Raw genomic sequence first — 19,408 nt, 5'->3', positions numbered from 1 at the left:
AAAAATGAACAGCGCCAATTTGTGAGGAGTCGCATTCGCCAAGCTGGGTGTACCTTTGTACCCATGCGCGCTTAGTATTTACGCCCTTTGGTCGTTCGCGAAATTTACACAGTTTTTGCAATTTTGTACAGTTTGTGCAATTCACCCACCTATGGAAGTGTGTTATTTATTTTATTTTTTTTTTTTCATTTTTTTGCTATCCCCTAGCCCCTGCGTGCCGAACTGTTGCTCTGCTTGCGTGGGAAGGAGAAAGAACTTTTAAAATTTACCCTCCACCCATCGCACGGATATAACCACTTTCTGCGTATCCAGAATATGGATTTGTGAATAGGTACACAAAGCGATCAATAAAAAAAAAAAAATAATGTCATAGAAGAAGAGAGAGTGGGAACCAACTATGCTTCATCGTCGAGTCCTTATATAAACAAAGCGTGAATGTGTTAATAGCTTTGTCGTTCCTTTTTTTTTTTTGTGGTGACCACGTTATTTAATCCTTTTCGAATGTGTGCCCTCGTGTGGGAATATTTGGGGCTGAATTTTTTTCCTTGCTGTGTAAAAAATTTGCACTTAGCAAGTATAACCTTTTCAAAAGAAGGCAAAGGAGAACTTCCTGCATTTTGTGCCCCAGGGGTGAAGTTACGAACAACAGGAAGGATAAACCGTGTTAAAGAGTACAGAGGTCATGTGCATGTATATGTACCTATATGGCAGTGTTGGTCACTCCTCTGTCACGACGAATCTGCGAAATTCTCCATTTTGCAAAACCAAACCTGGTGGAACCATTAAACGAGGCTGTACAGAACGACTTTTCGGTGTGTGTGAGGGGAAGTATGGCTCGGAAAAATGTACCCAATATCTGTGTATATGTAAAGGCAGATACGTATCAACGCATTCTGAGGAGTGACGGCCATATATGACGCGGCGTACTGCATGCTTAACGAGATGGAAAGGCGCATTTATTATACGCCCTCCCCCCTGCCTCCTTTAACTGGGGCCATTTGATTAAAGACTGTGTTGGTACGAATGGAACGGAGCCTTGTCAAATTAGTAACAGGTGTCCAATTTCGCACAAGGGGGGAAATGACCCCCTACCCGCTCTATTCCGAGCTCTCTTATAACTTCACCAATTTGAGTTCTCAAAAAATTTGCAAAGGTTAAATGGGGTGTGTTCACATAAAAAATGCAACAATTCGGAAAGGCTTCCCAAAAAAAAACACACACACACACGAGTTAATACCTTCGGTGGGGACAAATGGCCCTCCGTTTTGAAATTGTTTCTAATTTTTTTTTCTTTAAATATTTTAAGTTGGAACAAATTGAGGGAAAAACATTTGCACTTAAAAAAAAAAAAGGAAGGTATTGCGTAAAGGGTAGCAATCGCAGGAGACACTCGAGAGCACGTACGTACGTAAGTGCATACAAAGATGCACACACACACACACAAACACAAACACAAACATACATGTGTGTAATTGCATCTACGATGGTGTGGTGTGCCACATGGCTGAGAGTCCCCTGCGCACGTTTTATGGCCATAATTAGGGGTCCACGCAAGAACCATTTTTTTCGCCAAAAATTGGGGTGAAATGAGAAGGTACTTCCAACGTACAGTGTTTTAACCCCTACTCCAGCTAACACATCATGTTAATGGCCATGCCGACAGGGGGAGGTACCCCGGTCTAGTGCGGCATCCCCATTCAGATTACCCTAAAGCGAGGGTTTCTCCCCTTCGCAGGAATTTTTCTGTTTCCTTTTATTATTTTCCTTTTCGCGTTCTCCCCACGAGACCGACCTGCCTATCTCACCTAGACATGGCCTCCAAATTTTTAACCTTCAACATGTGGTACTTCATGCGCCTCTGTGACTGCATATTTTTAATGGAGTTGATTTTCCTGTTCATGTTTTGCATGGTGCGTGGATCGAGGGAAAAGAAAATCCGAATTTGCAGCTGTAGACATTTGACAAAATCTACAAAGTCTAGATAAGAATTGAGATAATCAATAGGTCCATTTTTTAGGGACAATTCAATAAAGGGGTAATAATTCTTATTATTGTTTTTTCTCCTCTGATAAAAATTATACAATGCTCCTCCCATTAAACCAAATAAATGTGCTAGCCATGCAATGTTGAAATGATTTCTTCTACAAAAAAGAAATACAAAATTGGTTAAAATGGATAGGTGGCATAGCTGTAGGGAGGTCATCTTTAAGTATGGTAGAGGGAACAAGGAGACGAAGACTTCATTTGGTTTAACTGTAGCCAAAATGTATACAAGACCCATAACAGCTCCAGATGCTCCTAGTAGTTGATTTCCCTTGTGTAAAAAAATATACGGGACAGTCGAAACGATGGAAGATAAGACATATACTTTCATGATATCCCTGTCTGTGACTTTTTTTTCCAAAACGCTGGACTTATAATTAAAAAAAAAATAATAATTTGTTTTGTTCTCTTTAATTTCTGGACTCAACAGGGTGTTACTTATAGTATGAAATGCCCACATGTTAAATAAAAAATGGGGAAGAGTGATATGGCTAATGGTGGCTGTAAAAATTGTGTGGTAATATTTTTTTTTAATATTTTCATATGAACAGATAAAGTTCCTGCACATGAAGTGGAAAAATTTTTTATTTCCTACGATTTCGCTTAAACGCCAACATAAGAACACAACCCCGTTGGCGAACAGAAATAGGTTACATCCATTGAAAAGATCATTCCTTTGGAAGTTACTCACGATTAGATCTTTCATCTTTTTTTCTTCTCCTCCGATACTGTTTCGCTGGGGGTTGCCGTTATTAGGGTGGCTTCTTCCACTGCCACTCCGGTCTTGGCTAGGCAGTTGGTCCTTCTGATTTGCGGCATAGGAAGATTGGCCATATTGGTTAGGCTTCCCCGTTTGATTGGTTTCCTCCTTCCCGCTACTCCGCTTAACGCGATTTATCTTTATTTCGTATGGGTCTTCCTCACATACGCTGCAAATTTTTACGTCACCTCTGTCGCTGGAGAGATGATCCTTTTTATGGGAACCTTTTTTAGCCTCCATTTTGTTGCCGTCATTTTTTCTCCTACATTCACCGTCCTGTTGCTTTAAATTTTGGTCATCCTTCCCCTGAGCACTGGAAAATATGTTCATCCATTTGATATACTCCATCATGGTTGTGCCGACCCCCCCCTTGCCACCGGCGTGCTCGTCTTTGCATTTTGGGTCATTCCCTTTGTCTTCTCCGCTGTGGTTGGAGGCACGGTTGGCGGTTCTGCTGGTAGTTCTGCTGGTAGTTCTGCTGCTAGTTCTGCTGGCGTTGTCGCTCAGCACATACACGTGGTAAACATAGTCGCACGCAAAAAAGTACACGGAGCTGAAAATGATGAGCTGCAGCTTTTCCTTCAATTGTAAAAACTTCCCCCTTTTTATTCTATCTTTTCTCTTGAGGGCATTTGTCTGTACCCTCCTACTTTTGACGAATCCATGAAACTGTCTGCTCCCCTTTACATGAAAAATGTTCTTCTTCTTGTAGTAGCTAGCTCTGAAGTATCTCCCAGCATTGAACATTTTTTTAAGTCGAGCATCTTTTAAAAATCTGACTGTTCAGGCGAAAACGGGAGAAAAATGCATCTTGACACTCTAAGGTGAAGGAAGTAGAAATTTGTAACACACCGCTAAAAAAATAAAAATAAAATAAAAAGGCTGCGCGGAAAGGGACGCATAAAATAGAAAAGCATTAGGCTTGCAGCATCTTAACGGTGGAGCGTACCTCAAATTACGCTCCTCCTCACCCAAGTTTGAAGCAAACTGGGGAAGGGTAATCGCGCTGGTTAAGCGATCATATGGCTAAGCAGCAATCTCAGCATTTTTGAAAAAATATCTGTGCACGCGGAAAAAGAACAACATTTTAGCCAACCTTGCAATGTACGTGGGAAAAAGTGGCATAGAAAAAACTGCATGCGCGGAAAAGCTTAGGATGACGTGGCATAACATAACGATAAGGAAGGCTCAAGTAGAACATCCTCAATGTACCCTTAGCAACGCGCGGTGGAGGGAGGCCTCCCTCTATATGCACAATTTTTTCAGCCGATAGGAACGCCCTTTTTTTACAGCAAAAACATGAATAAACGTGAATTGTGTACCCTTCCTATTTTGCCTAGGTACATCCGAACGTTTTAACAGTTAGGACCTCTAAAAAGTGAGAACCTGTGAGCAAGTTACGTCCCCTAAGCAGATACGAATTAGAAGGTGACAGGGAACAAAATTGTTAGCTTTGTAATGCCTTTTATGTTACTACCCCTCCAATATGTCACTGCTTCTAATTTCATCTCATCGCTTTTTTGTAAACTGGGAACGTTTACACGTGCAGAACGTTCACGGTGGCATCACGCCGTTAAGCTGATACGCCGGAGTGTCATGATTCTTCCCCCCTTTTTTAAGAGCAAAAGGAAAAAGAAAAACCAGCCACTGTGCACGCTTTTCGTCCTTTTAGTTAAAAGGTAAGAGCAGATGGGGAGAAGAAATTTTGTATTCCTTTATATCTATGCGTTTGAATATTACAAAATTAGTTCCCCATGGGGTGATACATTTTCCCGAACTGCCGATGAGCATGATGCAATTTGTGGTTAAAAATATTTCCGCGTTGGGAACAGTCACAGTTCTCATCCAGATATAAAGGAAATAATTTCTGCTCAAATATATGTCTACTAATTAAAAATTTTTGGAAGAATAGCGATCTGCTCTTTTATTTTTAGTTGTGTTCTCCGAAAGCCCAAAGTCAGACATGCATGTATGCACACATTGAAAAATTAAGTTTTTACATGTCAAAAAAAAAAAAAAAAAAAAAAACACGTTGTAAAAACGTTTGCATAAAATATATCTGCTAAGAAAAAAGGCTTTCCAAAAATGAGAGGTTCATCCTTTTTCGCGTTATTCAAATGTTCCTGCCATTTTTACGAACTCATCAAGTGGTAAGAAGTTTAATTCTCTTTTTTTAAATTATTTTTCTGAAGTGGGGTGGGTGGGGGAAATACAACATGAGGTGAATGAAAACCATTTTGCAAAAAACACACAACAGGCAGCAATGTCGCATATGAACATGTAGACAAATACAAGTGCTTCCGCGAAACGTAGGAAGAAGGCAGTTCTCTCTTCGTAAAAATGTATTACAAATCTGCGGATGTTGCAATGGACTTTATCCAGGGGGTAGTAAAAAAGGAGAAAACCTGCAGACACCTTTGCGGATACTTTAAAAATGCTTTTGAACTAGCCAAAATTGGGAAAAAAAAAAAAAAAAAAAATGTTCAGGTGAATTTTGCTAAAAAGCTGTTCACGTGTGCAACGTAAAAATGGAAAGGACATGTTTAAAAGACTGACATAGCTATGGGGGGTGGGGTGAAAAAAAAAATGCTAAAAATACAATACGCTGGAAATATATGCAGAGCACAGGGAACTCAGGCATTCTCTTTTGCTCCTTACGTAGTAGAAGGTATATTTTCCGAAAAGGAAATTTCTGAGGAAGCCGTATTTCACATTCGGGTGAAATTCCTTGGGGAGCTCAAAGGGAACTTTCTTTATTTCACATATTTCATAGGGCAAACTGACTTTGTTATTCATTGTGTAGTTTTGTTTTTAAGAAAGTAGATACGAAAGGGGGATGGGGTTTCAAATGGGTTGGGCAGCAATTATTTCCTCTTTTTATGTGGGAAAAAATACAGTTTTCATAAATGTGTTAAAAAATCTGAATTTTCACAAAAATGGCATATATCTCCTTGTTTACATTTTTTTCTCACAGTGAATAAAAATATACACAATTATGTAGGACCCATTCAGGTGAATTTGTGAACTTTACGGATGTCCCCTTTTGCGGTCAATTATTCATTCATAGGAGGGGTACGAAATTGGTGGGGGAGGAATTATATACTGGGTACAGCATTTAATTTGCTATCAGGTTTGTAAATTTGTTCATAAAAAAAAGAAGGAAAACATAAGTTTAAAATGTGATAACTTAATAAAACGGAAAAAAAAAAAGGAAAGCAAAAACAATTGAAAATTAAGCAAAATGCGGAAAAATAGGCAAAACTAAAACTAAGAAAAAATTCTCACTTGAAATGGGGTGCCTACGAGTAAGTGCATAAACTGTTTTATTCGAAAACGTTGCGCTTTAAAAGGTTTCGCATATATGAATGGCACCATTTGGGGGGGAGGGCAAAAGAAGGAAAAAGGATGAGAAAAAATGAAAAGTGATGAAAAAGGGGTGAGAAAAAATGAAAAGTGATGAAAAAAGGATGATTAAAAATGAAACGTGATGAAAAAAAGATGAGAAAAAGGGAACGCATTTTGTCACCCAAATAATCATACGATAAACATGACATGTAAATAATTTAAGGATATGGGGCTATGCAAAAGGTGTGCGCCCATACGCGATGGCGTAAAGGCGCGTGTGCACATAAATGTACATGCACATATATATACGCATGTGCGCCTTCGCCAGCCCGTTTATGCGTACATACACATGTGCGTAAAACTAAAAATAACACGGAAGGCATACATCCATTGTCATGTTTCCCTTTTTTCCCATTTTTGCTGGACAGACACAGGCAAGAAGCTACCGCTGGGGGGATCCACGTGGCCAAGCGTACGTGTGTACCAATGTTGCGCAGATGAGTTTATTCGTGTAGCGATACACCAGTTATCCAAGGATTCAATTTACTTATTTTTGTCTGCTCCTGGGTTAACCCCTTCGCACTGCTCGCAGCCAGCGAACCGCGTTCTTGCATCGGTACGGGATGCCCTAACGTGTTTAATGACTGTACCACTGCGCCACGATATCATTGCTCCACTGTTCCATTGCTCCACCGTTCCATTGCTCCACTGTTCCATTGCTCCACTGTTCCTTTGCTCCACTGTTCCACTACACCACTGTGTCACTGCGCATTTTCTACTTTCCGGAACCCCTTAAAGACTTCGCCATTCGTGGGGGTGTCCAGCTCGCTGATATCCTTTATGTTGTTGTTCCATTTTATGGAGGCCTTGTTATTATGATTCATTCCCTTGTTGGGAATGGTAACAGCTGATGATTTGGGTTGATCAACCAAGTTGGCATTTACCTTTTTCGGTTTCTTCTTCGTTTTTTCATATGCGTCAACCTTCTCCTCCTCCGTGACTGTTACGTCGGACAAGTCTTGGTGGAAACGAATTTTCCTTTTTTTCTTAATTACGATTCGTTTCCCTTCGTTCGTTTTGATCTCCTTCGTGTACATGACGTTGTCCATTTTTTCTAAGACTGCGGGGTGGGGAGTGGAGAATGGGGAAGCGGTTATGCGGTGGGGCGGTTATGCGATGGAGCGGTTATGGGATGGAGCGGTTATGGGATGGAGCGGTTTTGCGGAACTGCGTAGCACGCGCAAGGAAAAAGAAGAAAAAAAAAAAAGGCAACCCCTAACTGCGCGCATATCAGTGCACGAATGCTGGGACACTTACTCTGCTTCCTTCTGTGCTCTCCCTCTAAGTCTCCGGGGCACTCCCCCTTGTTAAAGGAACCTTCATTATAAGCCCCACCAACCGCATGATGGTTCCTCTTGGAAAATTTTGTATTTTCAAGTTCGGTGAACGGTTCATACAAGGTGTTTTTAATTCTCTTCTTCGAGCTCTTGTTACTGCTTGAGCTGCTATCTGACTCAAAGTCACTCAACTTTACATGTCCCAAGGTTTTATCAAATAACAGTTTCTTCCTTCGTAATAATTGACGCTCTCTTTCTAACTCCAGCTTTTCTCTATTTGTCAGTTCGTTGTTAAATTCCTTTCCCTTGTAGGTGAACTTTTTTAAAAAAATATCTTCCTCCAGTTGTTCCATTTCCTGTTTGTGCTTAAGTTTGATAACTTCGTTGTCGCTGTTGTATTCTTCGTTGTTTATGAATTCGTTAAGTCTGAGAGGGGGGGCGGGGGATGATAAAGTGGGCAGCAGGTGGTACTAATTGGGGGACCCGACAGGGGTGCCTATCGAGGGTGCCTATTGAGTGAATCCAGGGCTTCCCCCCCTGTGCTGCAATTTGCGCCGTCTCAAGCACCACAAGGACAGGACGTTCACTTGTATATGCAGAAAAACACCTACCCCTCGCTGTTGTACTGTTCGTCATCGTCGGAATCCTCCGCCTGGTTCTTCTTCCCTTTTAGCAGCTGCGCCCTCTTCCTTTCTTCCGGGTCCTCAATATTTTCGTCGTCACTCTCCTCTGCTTCTAACTCGAAGACGTGCTGCATCTTGTCGTCCCGTAGCCTTTGGAGAAAAAAAAAAAGGGGCAAATACAATTTGAGTGCGTCATCGTGCATTTGCCGCAGCGTATAGACAGTTGTACCTAGTGCACTGTTCGCATATATCCAAAACGTGCGAACTGTGGGAACACAAACAAGGTTTGCAAATTGCCTGCACACGTGAATTGCAAAACTGTTGCTTCTCCCTCCTATGTACCTTTTCTTTTCCTTTACGAATCGTTCCTTTAAAGCCGCATACAGCAGGTTGTTCGTTTTGTCTGCCTGTTCGTGCTTGGCTTCATCTTCGTTTGTGTTTTCATTTCCCTTTGCGTCATCGTCATCACGGTCATCGTCATCGTGACCATCGTCATCACGGCCATCATCATCGCGGCCATTGTCATCGTGGCCATCGTCGTCGCCGCCATCATCAGCGTCGTAACCGATGTCATTTTCCCCAGGAACCTGCTTCTTTTTTAGTTTTTTTTTTATTCGCACACTTCCTTCCAGCTGCTCACCATGATCGTTTTGAGCCCCATCATCATCCTTAACCCGGTCAGGATTGTCACTCGCAGTGGAGCCCTTCTCTTGGTTGGCGTGCTTCCCCTGGTGCTCAGTGGACCCACTTGGTTCACGATCTCTTCCATTTCTTTGGTCCACGTGGGACCCCTTATTCGTGTCATTGTCCGCATGGCTGTCATATATCTCATTAATCGCTTCGTCGTCTAGTACTCTCTTTTTTTTTTTTATTTTAATGTATTCTGTGTCTTCTTTTTCACTGTCTAGAGTGGGTTCTTCACTGGGTTGCTCCTCCTTTTGGTTTCCGCCTACGCCTCTGCTTAGCTCGCCTGGGGTAGGGTTATCCTTGTCTGTTTTTTCACTCTCCCCTTTTTTAACCACGTCCACATTTCTGCTGACTTTTTCTCTACTCAGAAAGGATGTCAGTTTTAGCTGTCTAGAGTCCTCATTAGAGCAGAATTTTTTAATTTTTTTCGTCAGAAAATCGTTTTTCCTTTTGCTGTCAGTTATTTTTATTTCGGTGGGCAGTGCGGCAGTTTGTTCGCCCGGCTCGTTGGGCGTGTGGAGGGGTGGTCCCTCCGGTTGGGGGGCGTCACATTTAGAGTTCCCCTCCTTCGGCGCGTCTTCCTTGGCAGTTTCTGTCTTTGCCGCTTCTTCCTTGGCAGTTTCTGTCTTTGTAGCTTCTGTCTTTGCCGCCTCTGCCTCCCCCTTCACCGCCTCCGCCTCCACCTTCACCGCTGCTCCCTTTTGCGCCTCCCCCCTGGTGAAGGAGAACTGGTTGCTCTCGAAGCTGACCAAGTCGTCGTCATCGTCACGCAACAAATTGGCCATGTTGAAAATGCCAAAGTTGTTCAACTGGTTCTGCTCCTTCCACAGCTCCTCATATGGTTCTAACATCCAGGGATGTGTATTCAAAGAAAAATTGACGGGTAAATTTTCACTATTTTTTATAATCTTAACAAGGCCATAATTCTCAGCATAAATTCTTCTTTTATTATATTCTAGCTTTTTGGTGATGCTTGGGAATTGCAGGAAGTAATTTATTAAGATATTTTTTTCGTCTATATTTCCTGGTGGTTTGATGTAAACAAGCTGATTATTGTTGGACTTGTAGAATTCATTCATATTAGGGTTTGAATATTTTGGTCCTTCTCCAAAATACTGGGCAGCTGATTCTAGTAGAGAATAAACGTTGTATATTTTTTTTTCATCTTTTTGTTTTTTTTTTTTCATTTCTTCTAATGCTTTTTTTTTCTTCTCTTCATCTTCCATATATTTTTTGTGAATCATTTCGTTATCATCTGTGTGTTTATTTTTTTTTTTTTCATCATTTTCGTCTCCCTCTGGTTCTTCCTCATTTATTTCATTTTTTTTTGTACTTATTTGTGTAACCACTTCACCTTTTCGCATACTCGCGTCACTACTTTTATTTGCTGCATCTGTCTTTTGGGATTTTTTTAATAATTTTAATTTTTCCCAAGGATTTCCAGCTTTTTCTCTTCTTTGTTCATTTTTTTTTTTATTGATATGAGAAAACATGGGGTGCAAATTGAAGCCTCTAATATCTGGGGCGAGATCATTTGGGAGAGCATACACATTTGGGGCCTGCTCTTGAATGTAATTCATCGAGATGCATAAATTAAGGTAAAAGAAAAGTTCCCTCCTTTTTATCGGATCTAGGATGGTTAATTCTTTGATTTTGTCGTTGTTTTCTGAGATGGACGATAGGTCGAATATGTTTTTCCTCACGTAGGAGATGTACTCCTTGACTAGCTTCACTTGTTGTGTGCACAGCGCAGCGAGGTGATCTACTATTATTTGGTCCTTCTTCTTGGTGAATATATGCTCCAGGAGGGGGTTCACCGCGCTCGCTGCGTTTTCTGGAGCGCTCGCTGCATTTTCGGGAGGGTTCGCTACACTTTCGGGAGGGTTCGCTGCATTTTCGGGAGGGTTCGCTGCACTTTCGGGAGGGTTCGCTACACTTTCTGGAATGCCCGCCACATTTTCTGACGCGCTCACCACATTTTCTGGAACACTCGCCACATTGGTTGCTTTCCCCGCAAGGCCCATCTTGCCCAACGTGGTGAAGCAGCTAATTATGCTTCGACGCCTGTTCTTTGTCAACCTATCGAACCAGAAAATCTCCAAATTCTTCAAATCCTCCCTGCTGGTACGGTCAATAATTATATTCTGCTGGTTGAGGAACACCTCCCTTTTGTACTGAGGAATGATAATCTTCAAGCTTTCCAATATGAACTCTTCAATGTCGCATTCCTTCTTATGGAAGGACATGCAAATTAGCTTTAATTTCTGTTTGTCCTCATCTGGGTTGATGTCTTCCATTAGCTTGGAGTTTTTCATTTTCCTTTTTCTTTCCTTCATTTGTTGTGCAGCGGCGTCTTCTCCGTCTTTATCTCCCTTGGATTCGTTTCCCTTTGTTTGGCTCTTCGTACCCCCTCCTGCCTTTTTCTTTCTTCTCGCCTTCTTCCCCATTTCCTCCTCGTCACTCTCTCCTTGGGAGGAGAGCTCCTCTACCTCGTCTGGTTCACTGCCCGAGTGTTCATCGGAGTGGTATCCCCCGTAGTCGTCCTCCTCTTCGCTTCCGCCCTGATCATCGGCATCGCGGTCGTTCGCATCGGAGTTGGCACCTGCATTAGGGTTATCGTTCCCATTAGCGTTCCCGTTAGCGTTCGAGCCGTGCTTCTTGTCCCCTTTGGCCTTTCTTTTCTCCTTTTTTTTCTTCATCTCCTTCTGGCTTCTTTTTCCCCCCTGACCTACTTCCCCCCCCGCGGGAGTTTCGTGTCCATCGTCAGGCGGGGTCTTTCCATCGTCGTCGTCCTGCTTCTCCTCCTCATCGTGGTCCTCCCCCCCCCTCTGGTGTGCGACACCCTTTACGATAAAATTCTTTTTACTAATTTTATGAGCCTTCTTCTGTTCATCTGCCTCTTGTGTATCCTCCTGAGTGTCACTTTCATCACTACATTTTTTCAACCTTCGCAATTTTTTTTTTCATCCCATTTTCATCTTTATTGCCACTGGGGTGCTGCTCCTGTTCCTCACCCTCCGGCGGGACATTGTCGCCATTTGGTGCGTCCACGTTTGGCACGGCACCCGCCTCATCGCCTTCCCCATTGCCTTCCCCATTGCTTGCCTCTTCTGATGTCCCTTCGGGTACTGTGCCATGCTTTGAGCCACCCTCCGGCGCTACGTTCGTACCTACGTTGGAACCTACGTTGGAACCTACGTTGGAACCTACGTTGGATGCTCCCTCCGCTGCATCACCGCTACCGTCGCACTGAACATGCTCCTTCACATTTGCACATTCTTCCTTTTCCGCCCCCTCTTGTTCATGTCCCCCGTTTGCCTGCTCCCCCTCTCCATCCGTTTGGTCACTCTCTTCTTCAAAGGAAAAATTTTTTTTTTATATTTAAAATATTCATATTGAGTTGGAAGTCTAATGTACTTTCCCCTACGTGGTGGAAAAAAATGCCTTAGGACATCTTTAGTCAAGCAAAGAATGTGTCCTGGTTTTCGCTCATTCGTCTGACATAGGCAAAGGGGGGAAGAAGGATTGCCACAGCTTGACCCGATTTCTGTGCAGTGCGTTTTGGCAGATTATTTTAACCAAACTAGGAGTGTCATAACCGCACGTTTGCGCGGGTTAACCGTTATGAGTATATGTGGAAAACGTGTCTAGTTTCGCACGTGGTGGTTTCCAGGACGTACTTCCTGTCGTGCACAGGTCTGTTTGATTTTGCATGTGGGTACTCTATCTCGTACGCCTTTACATGTGCATCCGTGTGCCTATCTCCACGCACGCCCCCCTTTGTATACAATGCGGTGTGGTAAAATAAGCCACGTGTAAATAGCTTTTAAGTCAAAAGAGACATACGCTTAATTCTATATTTTGGGCAAAACAAAAGGGAGAGAAAAAAAAAAATAAAATAAAATGAACATTTCGCTGGCTAGTCTTTTACATTTATATCATACCAAATTGTAGTCCTCGCATTTTTCTCTTTTTTTTTTTTTTTTTTTTTTTTACAAATTGTAAATGATGATACATTAAATGGCTGTCTCCAAAAAAAAAAAAAAAAAAAAAATTTCATATAAATTGGATGAAAGTACAATAAAAGTATTTATCTTAATTTCAAATTAGAAAAGTGTGTACGTCAGAAGTGAATGACCATTTTTTTTATGATATCATTTTCGGGGGGATGACAGAACGCGGGGCACATGAAAAGCGGTACTCGCGTATTATGTATGCAGATTTTACTGTGCTTAATTTTGGAAAAAAAAAAGAGGGGTGAATGATTTATTTACTTGGCGGCGCTGGGGGTTGGCTCGCCCACCGTTTGTTCGCCCGCTTGTTTGCTAACCCGTTCGATTGCCTTTTTTTTCACTACTACATGGGGGGACATCTTCGCTCAAGGGGAATTCGCCTTGGGGATCCCCGATACGGTCGCGGGTGAAATAAATGGGGGGAAGGGGGGGGGGAAATTACTTTTGTGGGGCCATGGGAGTCACCAGCGTTTCCCCGTCCGGTTTGTGCTAAGTATTTTGCAATTAGGCATTCGCAATTAGGGTTATGACACGGTGGTGGTGTGTGCATAATGGCATTCATCGATCGGTGAGTTAACGTTCAGTTCTTCCTCTTCACCAGATTGGCCGTTCCCCTCGTCAAGGTTCAACCCCTTGGGTGGATATGCAGTCGGGTTTGTTCCCCTGTCGCACCAGACCCAGCTGCTCGTGTAACTGAAAGGGTACCATAGATTCATATGCCCAAGTGCATACATACGAAGAAACTCCCTTGCCTGGAGGTGCGAAAGGGGCGAAGAAGCACGCCAAACGGGAGATATTCACAAAATGGGGTATTCTTCCTCGTTTTATGTTTTTTTTTTCCGAAAATGAAAAATCTTGAAAAAAAATATCCTGCTGCTCCTTCCTACGTTTGAATAAAAAAAAAAAAAGTGGTAAAGAAAGATCTGCCAAAAGGAGCCACCATTTTTACCCTCGCTCAATGTTGTGTAAGCCTTTTTTCCTAATCGATTTTTCAACCGCATTCGAGGGATTCACTTCATTTGGGCTCTTCCTACATGTAGGAAGTTCTCACCAAACGGGCCATGCTAAAAAGCTGGATAAGGGACTTATATTATATTGGGATAACCGGGAGCATTGCAAGTACACAAAATATAACCTGCTAGAGGAGTAGCAGCATGCAGCGCTCACTTCACGTCAGGGCTGACTCTCCTAGGGGTAGAAGCGGCATGGTGGTGTAGGGAAACATACACAAGGGTATAATCCTACAGGAGTCTACCAGACGCAGTTCTGTGATCACCCCTCCCCGTTGTGCTGCTCACCTCAAAATAGCTAAAATAGTAAAGGTGCCCCCCAAATGAAAAGGTATACACACGAAAAGGGAGACACCAAGGAATGGCATGGAAAGGGTAGATAACCCATCTCACCAACTAGTAAGCAAAAAAATAAAAATAAAAAAAAAAGAATAATGCAGCTGCGGAAATGCGTAATAAGCTGGTGTGTAGTTCTACTAACATCACATCTAAAGAGCAATTTTGTAAAATGCAAAAGTTTGAAAAATAGTAACCCATTTGGCGAGAATACATCATGGGGGGGCAGACTGATCAAGAGAACTAATAGCTCAAAGAGGAAGCTAAAAAGGGCGATAGCAAATGGTATGATATTACCCCAAACCAGGAAAGGGAATACACACAAGCACATGAACAGGGTTACAAAGCGATTATGCACGATTAATCCGCACAATAATCCTGCCAAGAGCTGTGGCTTAGAACCATCCACAAGCGTTAAGAAACACATGAGGACCAAGTACAACATGGGGAACGCTAACTACAGAATACAAAAGGAGTTACATAACTTTCTGAATAATCCCCCTATAAACTGCACCCTAGATGTGCACCCAAATAATATCCGAATCTGGATTGTGAAATATGTAGGACTGGAAAATAGTATATACGCTAATGAAGTTTACAAACTTAAGATAATATTTCCAGATGATTATCCTTTGAAGCCCCCCATTGTGTATTTTTTACAGAAGCCACCTAAACATACTCATGTCTATTCTAATGGAGACATATGTTTAAGTCTCCTCGGTGATGACTACAACCCTAGTTTGTCCATTTCCGGCTTAGTCCTATCCATCATATCGATGTTATCCTCTGCTAAGGAAAAAAAATTGCCTATTGACAACTACACACATGCGGATGCGAAACCGGGGAGCAGTCAGAACAATTTTCTTTACCACGATGATAAGTGTTGAGGGTGGGCATGCGGTTCGCCAGTTGGGAGAAGTCCGCCTCCGTATGTGCACGTTAATGTGTTTTTTTTTTTCCTAATATTGTGACCCATTTGAAACATCACCCTTTTACGTATCAAAGCGAGTTTGTTTTGTGGACCTACGGGCTTGCCTTTCACCACAAGGGCATTCCCGATGGGTAATTTTGCACCCATTTGGTGGATGTACATAATGCGTATATTTTTGGCACCTTTGCCAATTTTGCGTCTTTTTCCTTTTTTTAAATGTTGCGTAGTTCAGTTCATTTACTCCCTACAGGCACAACCGATTTATGCGCGGTTGCGGATGCCACTTGGGTATGTTCAAACTCAGTCGTCTTCATATTTTGCGACGCGAAGTAACCACACAGGTGTCTTAAAAAATCGCCATTTACGTGAATGCAAGAGCATATATGTATAAACCTTATCATTTTTTTAACAAAATCATTTTTCAAAATAACGTGATGTAATGAACTAACGAGCTGCATGTAGAGCTTGTAGTGAGAAACAACAATGGCGTGGTTCAGGGAGCGAGTAGGGCCTTATCTTCCCCTTTTGAACATTTCCCCTATTCCCTTCCCTCCCTTTTTTTTTTTTTCAGTGCACACGTGTGTACATTTGTGAGAAGCATATTTGGCACATTTTTTTTCACACGCATTATTTGTTTTTATTTTTTTTAAAAAATGAAAAGGGAAACAAATCGCAGTGGAGCAAACAACACTGATGGTAATTCGTCCGTTAGTTGGGAGCTGGTTTCAAAGGGGCAACCGCAAAATAACGAAAGCGTGCAACGAATGAAGAAATTGAAATGCCAAATTAGACCAAGTGAACCGGAAAAGTCAAAATAAAACGCTCATCACATACCCATTTGTGGGATTTTCTTTTTTCCATTTGTTACTTGCCTACCCGTTTCTGTCAACTTGATTTAAGCACAGTGCACACAAAACACACACGAAAAAAAAAAAAAAAATCCCCCAATTGCAAATATTTACCCATAAAATGGGTGTAAAAAAGGGTGTAATTAAAAATGTTCCAATGTTGAGAAAAAGGCGGGCGGGATTTTTCCAACTAAATATAACTCTTATGAAGAAAAAACATTGAACATGCGGTTTTCGCTTTTAAATATGTTTACACACTTTTTTCTGATTATTTTGCCTCTCTACAGAATAGCAGTTGTCCCAAGGCGGACGCTGGAGCCGGCTGAAAAATGCCGCCTAGAAATTATGTCTATGGGGGGCAATCAGTTAATACACACAAGCGAACGGTAAAGCGGAAAAATTGCAAACACTCAATGGAAAATGCATTTTTTTGCAAAACAAGTTGCAGTTGTAAATGGCCGCTTACAAAACAGCTTTTTTTTAGCTGCATTCGCTCGATGTTTTTTTTTTTTTTCCCATGTGCAGGCAATTTTATGGCATATTTTTGCACACCCACCTGAACTGTTCATGCAATTTTCAATAACGTTTTTTTTTTCTGCTCATCCATTTCGTCATGCAGTTGTGATGTTCCTAATGGCATGTTGTGAAGTAATATTACCGTTGTCAGGAAAAGTCAATCGCGCAGCTTTACTTCTCTTTTTGGTTAACTACCTCGTTGCGAGTGAGTGTACATCGTTTGACACGCATGGCAAAAACGAATTTATGAAGCGGTGCACCTGCGCTTTCTACATTCGTATTTTCGAGCGCGAGTATTTTCTGGCATGGAGTTTGAAAATGGAAATGCGGGAGAACTCGTAAATCAGCGTTACCAGTGATTTGTACGTGCGTACGCATGGGAAAGTATTCGAAAGTATGCGAATGTGTACATATACGTGTATACATAATTGCAATTGTAATTGCAAATTTAAGTATGAGTTTGTACGTATGCGAATATGCACATGTACGCGGCTTCACGCCTGTACGCATATATGCACTACGCATTCATGCAGCCATTCCCCCGTGTGCGCATGTCCGTATGCGTCCCCTTCTCGCCCCTGCGCCATTTTTTAAAAAATATATTCACTGAAGAGAAACGTTTGCGTAAAATATATCGCCTTTTTTTCCATATTTTTTTCCCACTTTGAAAAGATTAAATGTGTATAAAGGCAGTTTAGTCCTGTCCCCGCCTTTCCCCCAGAATTTGTTTTTTTGCCCTGTCGTACGTGTTTCTTTTTAACATCTGATTTTGCCGCACTGCATCAGCCATTTTGTATTGTTCGCGCGGTTGCATTGCAAAAATGTTTATTACAACAGGTAGTGCGTTGGAGTAGACACCAAAACACAGTTTCCCTCTCCGGCATGCATCACACCTGCACGTAAAGACAAATGCAAAAAAATCGGATAAACTGTGATTTCTTTGTCGTTACTCTGGCTAAAATTCGACCATTTGGGGCGCCCCTTTTGTGATGAATTTTCCCCCTTAATATACCCGCGCTTTATTCACGAAACAGAACATCTTCGCGAAGCTGCGTTTTATGCACACAGGTTGCCGACGCCTTTGCACCTCTCACCGCCATGTTTCGCAGCTGAAGGGAGCGCAAAAGGGAAAACATACAACAAAACAGAAACGTAATCAGTGGTGACTGTGTGACCGTGTTGCAGCCATAAGGAGTAGAAAGAGGAAACGTGCAAAGAAATAGCAACACAGCAATAACGTAGCGCAGCGCCTTATCTACAGCCACACCCACGCTGCACAAACTGTATAGCGCAAACGCAGCAGTACAGGTACACACTCTTATCCGATCAGTCACATCGCCTCAGGCGCAGTATCGCACTTCTCCACTACCAAAGCGCTCCCCCAATAGCAAACATGTTTCCGGACCCGTCGAAAAACTATGAAAAATTGAACAAGGTGGAAAGAAGTTTTGACGAAACAAATGACACGGCGGCTGGCAGCGTAAGTAGACTGTACACCATAGATGGCTACACGAGCGAAAGCATAGGAATTACACAGCCGCAGTACAAGGAGTATTATAGCTACCCAAATGCCATAGTTCAAGAATATGAGAATAAGAGTAAGACTCCGTCCATGACCTTCGAGTGTCCAGGAAATCCATTCAGTTGTAAGCCCCCCAATCCAAAGGTATTTATTCGAAGAGTAGAAAATAAAAAACGGAAAGTGTGCAATAAAAAATGCACCTCCTTGAATAGCTCCTTTTCTCAAGATATTAATCCATATGTTGTGTACCCAAGTAATTCCATTAATGAAAATAACGTGGGGGAGTTCAGTTATACTATGCCCCTTAGCGATACAGATAAAAATGTCCCCTTTGGAGGAAAATATGTTGCTGACAAGAACAACCGATTGACGTATGCCTATTTGTCAGATGACCTGAACTATTCGCTGAATGGGCAATTCATGAACCTTGACAACGCTTACATGAATATTCCGCTGTGCGTGCGCGAGTCCTTCCAGAACAACGATGCGTACAACGCCATTAAGGGAGGATATCCCCTGCTCCGGGTAGGGAGCGCTCAGTGCGCTGCGATCGATTGCCGCATAGTTGCATAGTTGCATAGTTGCATTACCGCATAGTTGCATCGCCTTATCAGCATCTCCCCCATTTTACCCACTCCGACACGCTGCATGGCTAACTCCCCTCCCCTTTTTGCGCCTCTTCCTGCAGGGCGGCGAGTTTCACCTAAACAACGGCCTTCCCCAAGAAATGGATGTGACATGCCACATAACCCCCAAGGACGTGGTCAGATATATACATAATTTCATAAAGTACATTTTTAAAGTGATCAAATTAGCCTTCGCAAAAATAAACAAGGACCTCAATACGAAGGAAATTTACTTCGATCCGACCATGCCACCTGTGCACGAAATGGACATTGATTGCGAAGTGTGCAGAAAAAAGTATGGTGACATTATTATGCATAAACATCAAAGAGATTGCATAAGCTTCTTCGAAGGGGTTGATGAGTCTCGTACCATTTTTAACAAAATATGGGACATCATAAATAACTGGCTAGATGGTAAGGACACTAATAAAATGGACTTCTTAAAAGATAGGGAAAAGGTCAAAGAGATGGTCCAACAAAACAGCAAAGAGTTTGAGGAGGTGTATTACAAACTGGGCAACTTTCCCAAAGATGAGAATGGGAAAATTGAGTTGCCCCAATTTAGCAACTTTGAAAGGCACAGTGTGGTGTTGATGTGAGGAGTTCTCATTTGGGTGACTATCTTTAGGGGAAAGGTGCGCGGCTAGCTGACCCATTTTACCATGTCAGTCGAATTGTCTTCCCCAATTTTTTTTTTTTTTTTTTTTTTATGTGGAGGTGTGCACTTCTACACAGGGTGAACTATCGGGGTTCGTTTGTTCTACGCTTTATTTGAGCGCAGCTCTCTCCGTGTGTGTATTTATATGCATTA

At 42.2% G+C, this 19,408-nt stretch overlaps 5 protein-coding genes across 5 annotated transcripts; 2 read left to right on the top strand and 3 right to left on the bottom strand.

Moving 5' to 3' along the window:
• Nucleotides 1-1,801: 1,801 nt before the first annotated feature.
• On the bottom strand, nucleotides 1,802-3,550 carry PCYB_121850 (serine protease; the record flags this gene model as incomplete). The annotated part of the gene is made up of 2 exons (XM_004223516.1): nucleotides 1,802-2,413; nucleotides 2,639-3,550. 2 exons carry the CDS (start codon nucleotides 3,548-3,550, stop codon nucleotides 1,802-1,804), a joined length of 1,524 nt encoding a protein of 507 aa, XP_004223564.1.
• Nucleotides 3,551-5,312: 1,762 nt separating this feature from the next.
• Nucleotides 5,313-5,599, bottom strand: PCYB_121840 (hypothetical protein; the record flags this gene model as incomplete). Its single annotated transcript, XM_004223515.1, has 2 exons — nucleotides 5,313-5,363; nucleotides 5,462-5,599. 2 exons carry the CDS (start codon nucleotides 5,597-5,599, stop codon nucleotides 5,313-5,315), a joined length of 189 nt encoding a protein of 62 aa, XP_004223563.1.
• Nucleotides 5,600-6,909: 1,310 nt separating this feature from the next.
• PCYB_121830 (hypothetical protein) lies at nucleotides 6,910-11,494 on the bottom strand (the record flags this gene model as incomplete). Its single annotated transcript, XM_004223514.1, has 4 exons — nucleotides 6,910-7,268; nucleotides 7,466-7,911; nucleotides 8,097-8,258; nucleotides 8,451-11,494. The coding sequence occupies 4 exons, from the start codon at nucleotides 11,492-11,494 to the stop codon at nucleotides 6,910-6,912; spliced, it is 4,011 nt and encodes a 1,336-aa protein (XP_004223562.1).
• Nucleotides 11,495-14,252: 2,758 nt separating this feature from the next.
• On the top strand, nucleotides 14,253-16,516 carry PCYB_121820 (ubiquitin-conjugating enzyme E2; the record flags this gene model as incomplete). The annotated part of the gene is made up of 3 exons (XM_004223513.1): nucleotides 14,253-15,034; nucleotides 16,221-16,319; nucleotides 16,459-16,516. 3 exons carry the CDS (start codon nucleotides 14,253-14,255, stop codon nucleotides 16,514-16,516), a joined length of 939 nt encoding a protein of 312 aa, XP_004223561.1.
• Nucleotides 16,517-17,842: 1,326 nt separating this feature from the next.
• Nucleotides 17,843-19,196, top strand: PCYB_121810 (hypothetical protein; the record flags this gene model as incomplete). Its single annotated transcript, XM_004223512.1, has 2 exons — nucleotides 17,843-18,496; nucleotides 18,660-19,196. 2 exons carry the CDS (start codon nucleotides 17,843-17,845, stop codon nucleotides 19,194-19,196), a joined length of 1,191 nt encoding a protein of 396 aa, XP_004223560.1.
• Nucleotides 19,197-19,408: the final 212 nt, after the last annotated feature.

This window comes from Plasmodium cynomolgi, chromosome 12, assembly GCF_000321355.1.
Source record: "Plasmodium cynomolgi strain B DNA, chromosome 12, whole genome shotgun sequence".
Classification (NCBI taxonomy): domain Eukaryota; phylum Apicomplexa; class Aconoidasida; order Haemosporida; family Plasmodiidae; genus Plasmodium; species Plasmodium cynomolgi.
The sequence above is the reverse complement of the archived record's forward strand: the minus strand, read 5'-3'. Positions and strand labels throughout refer to the sequence as shown.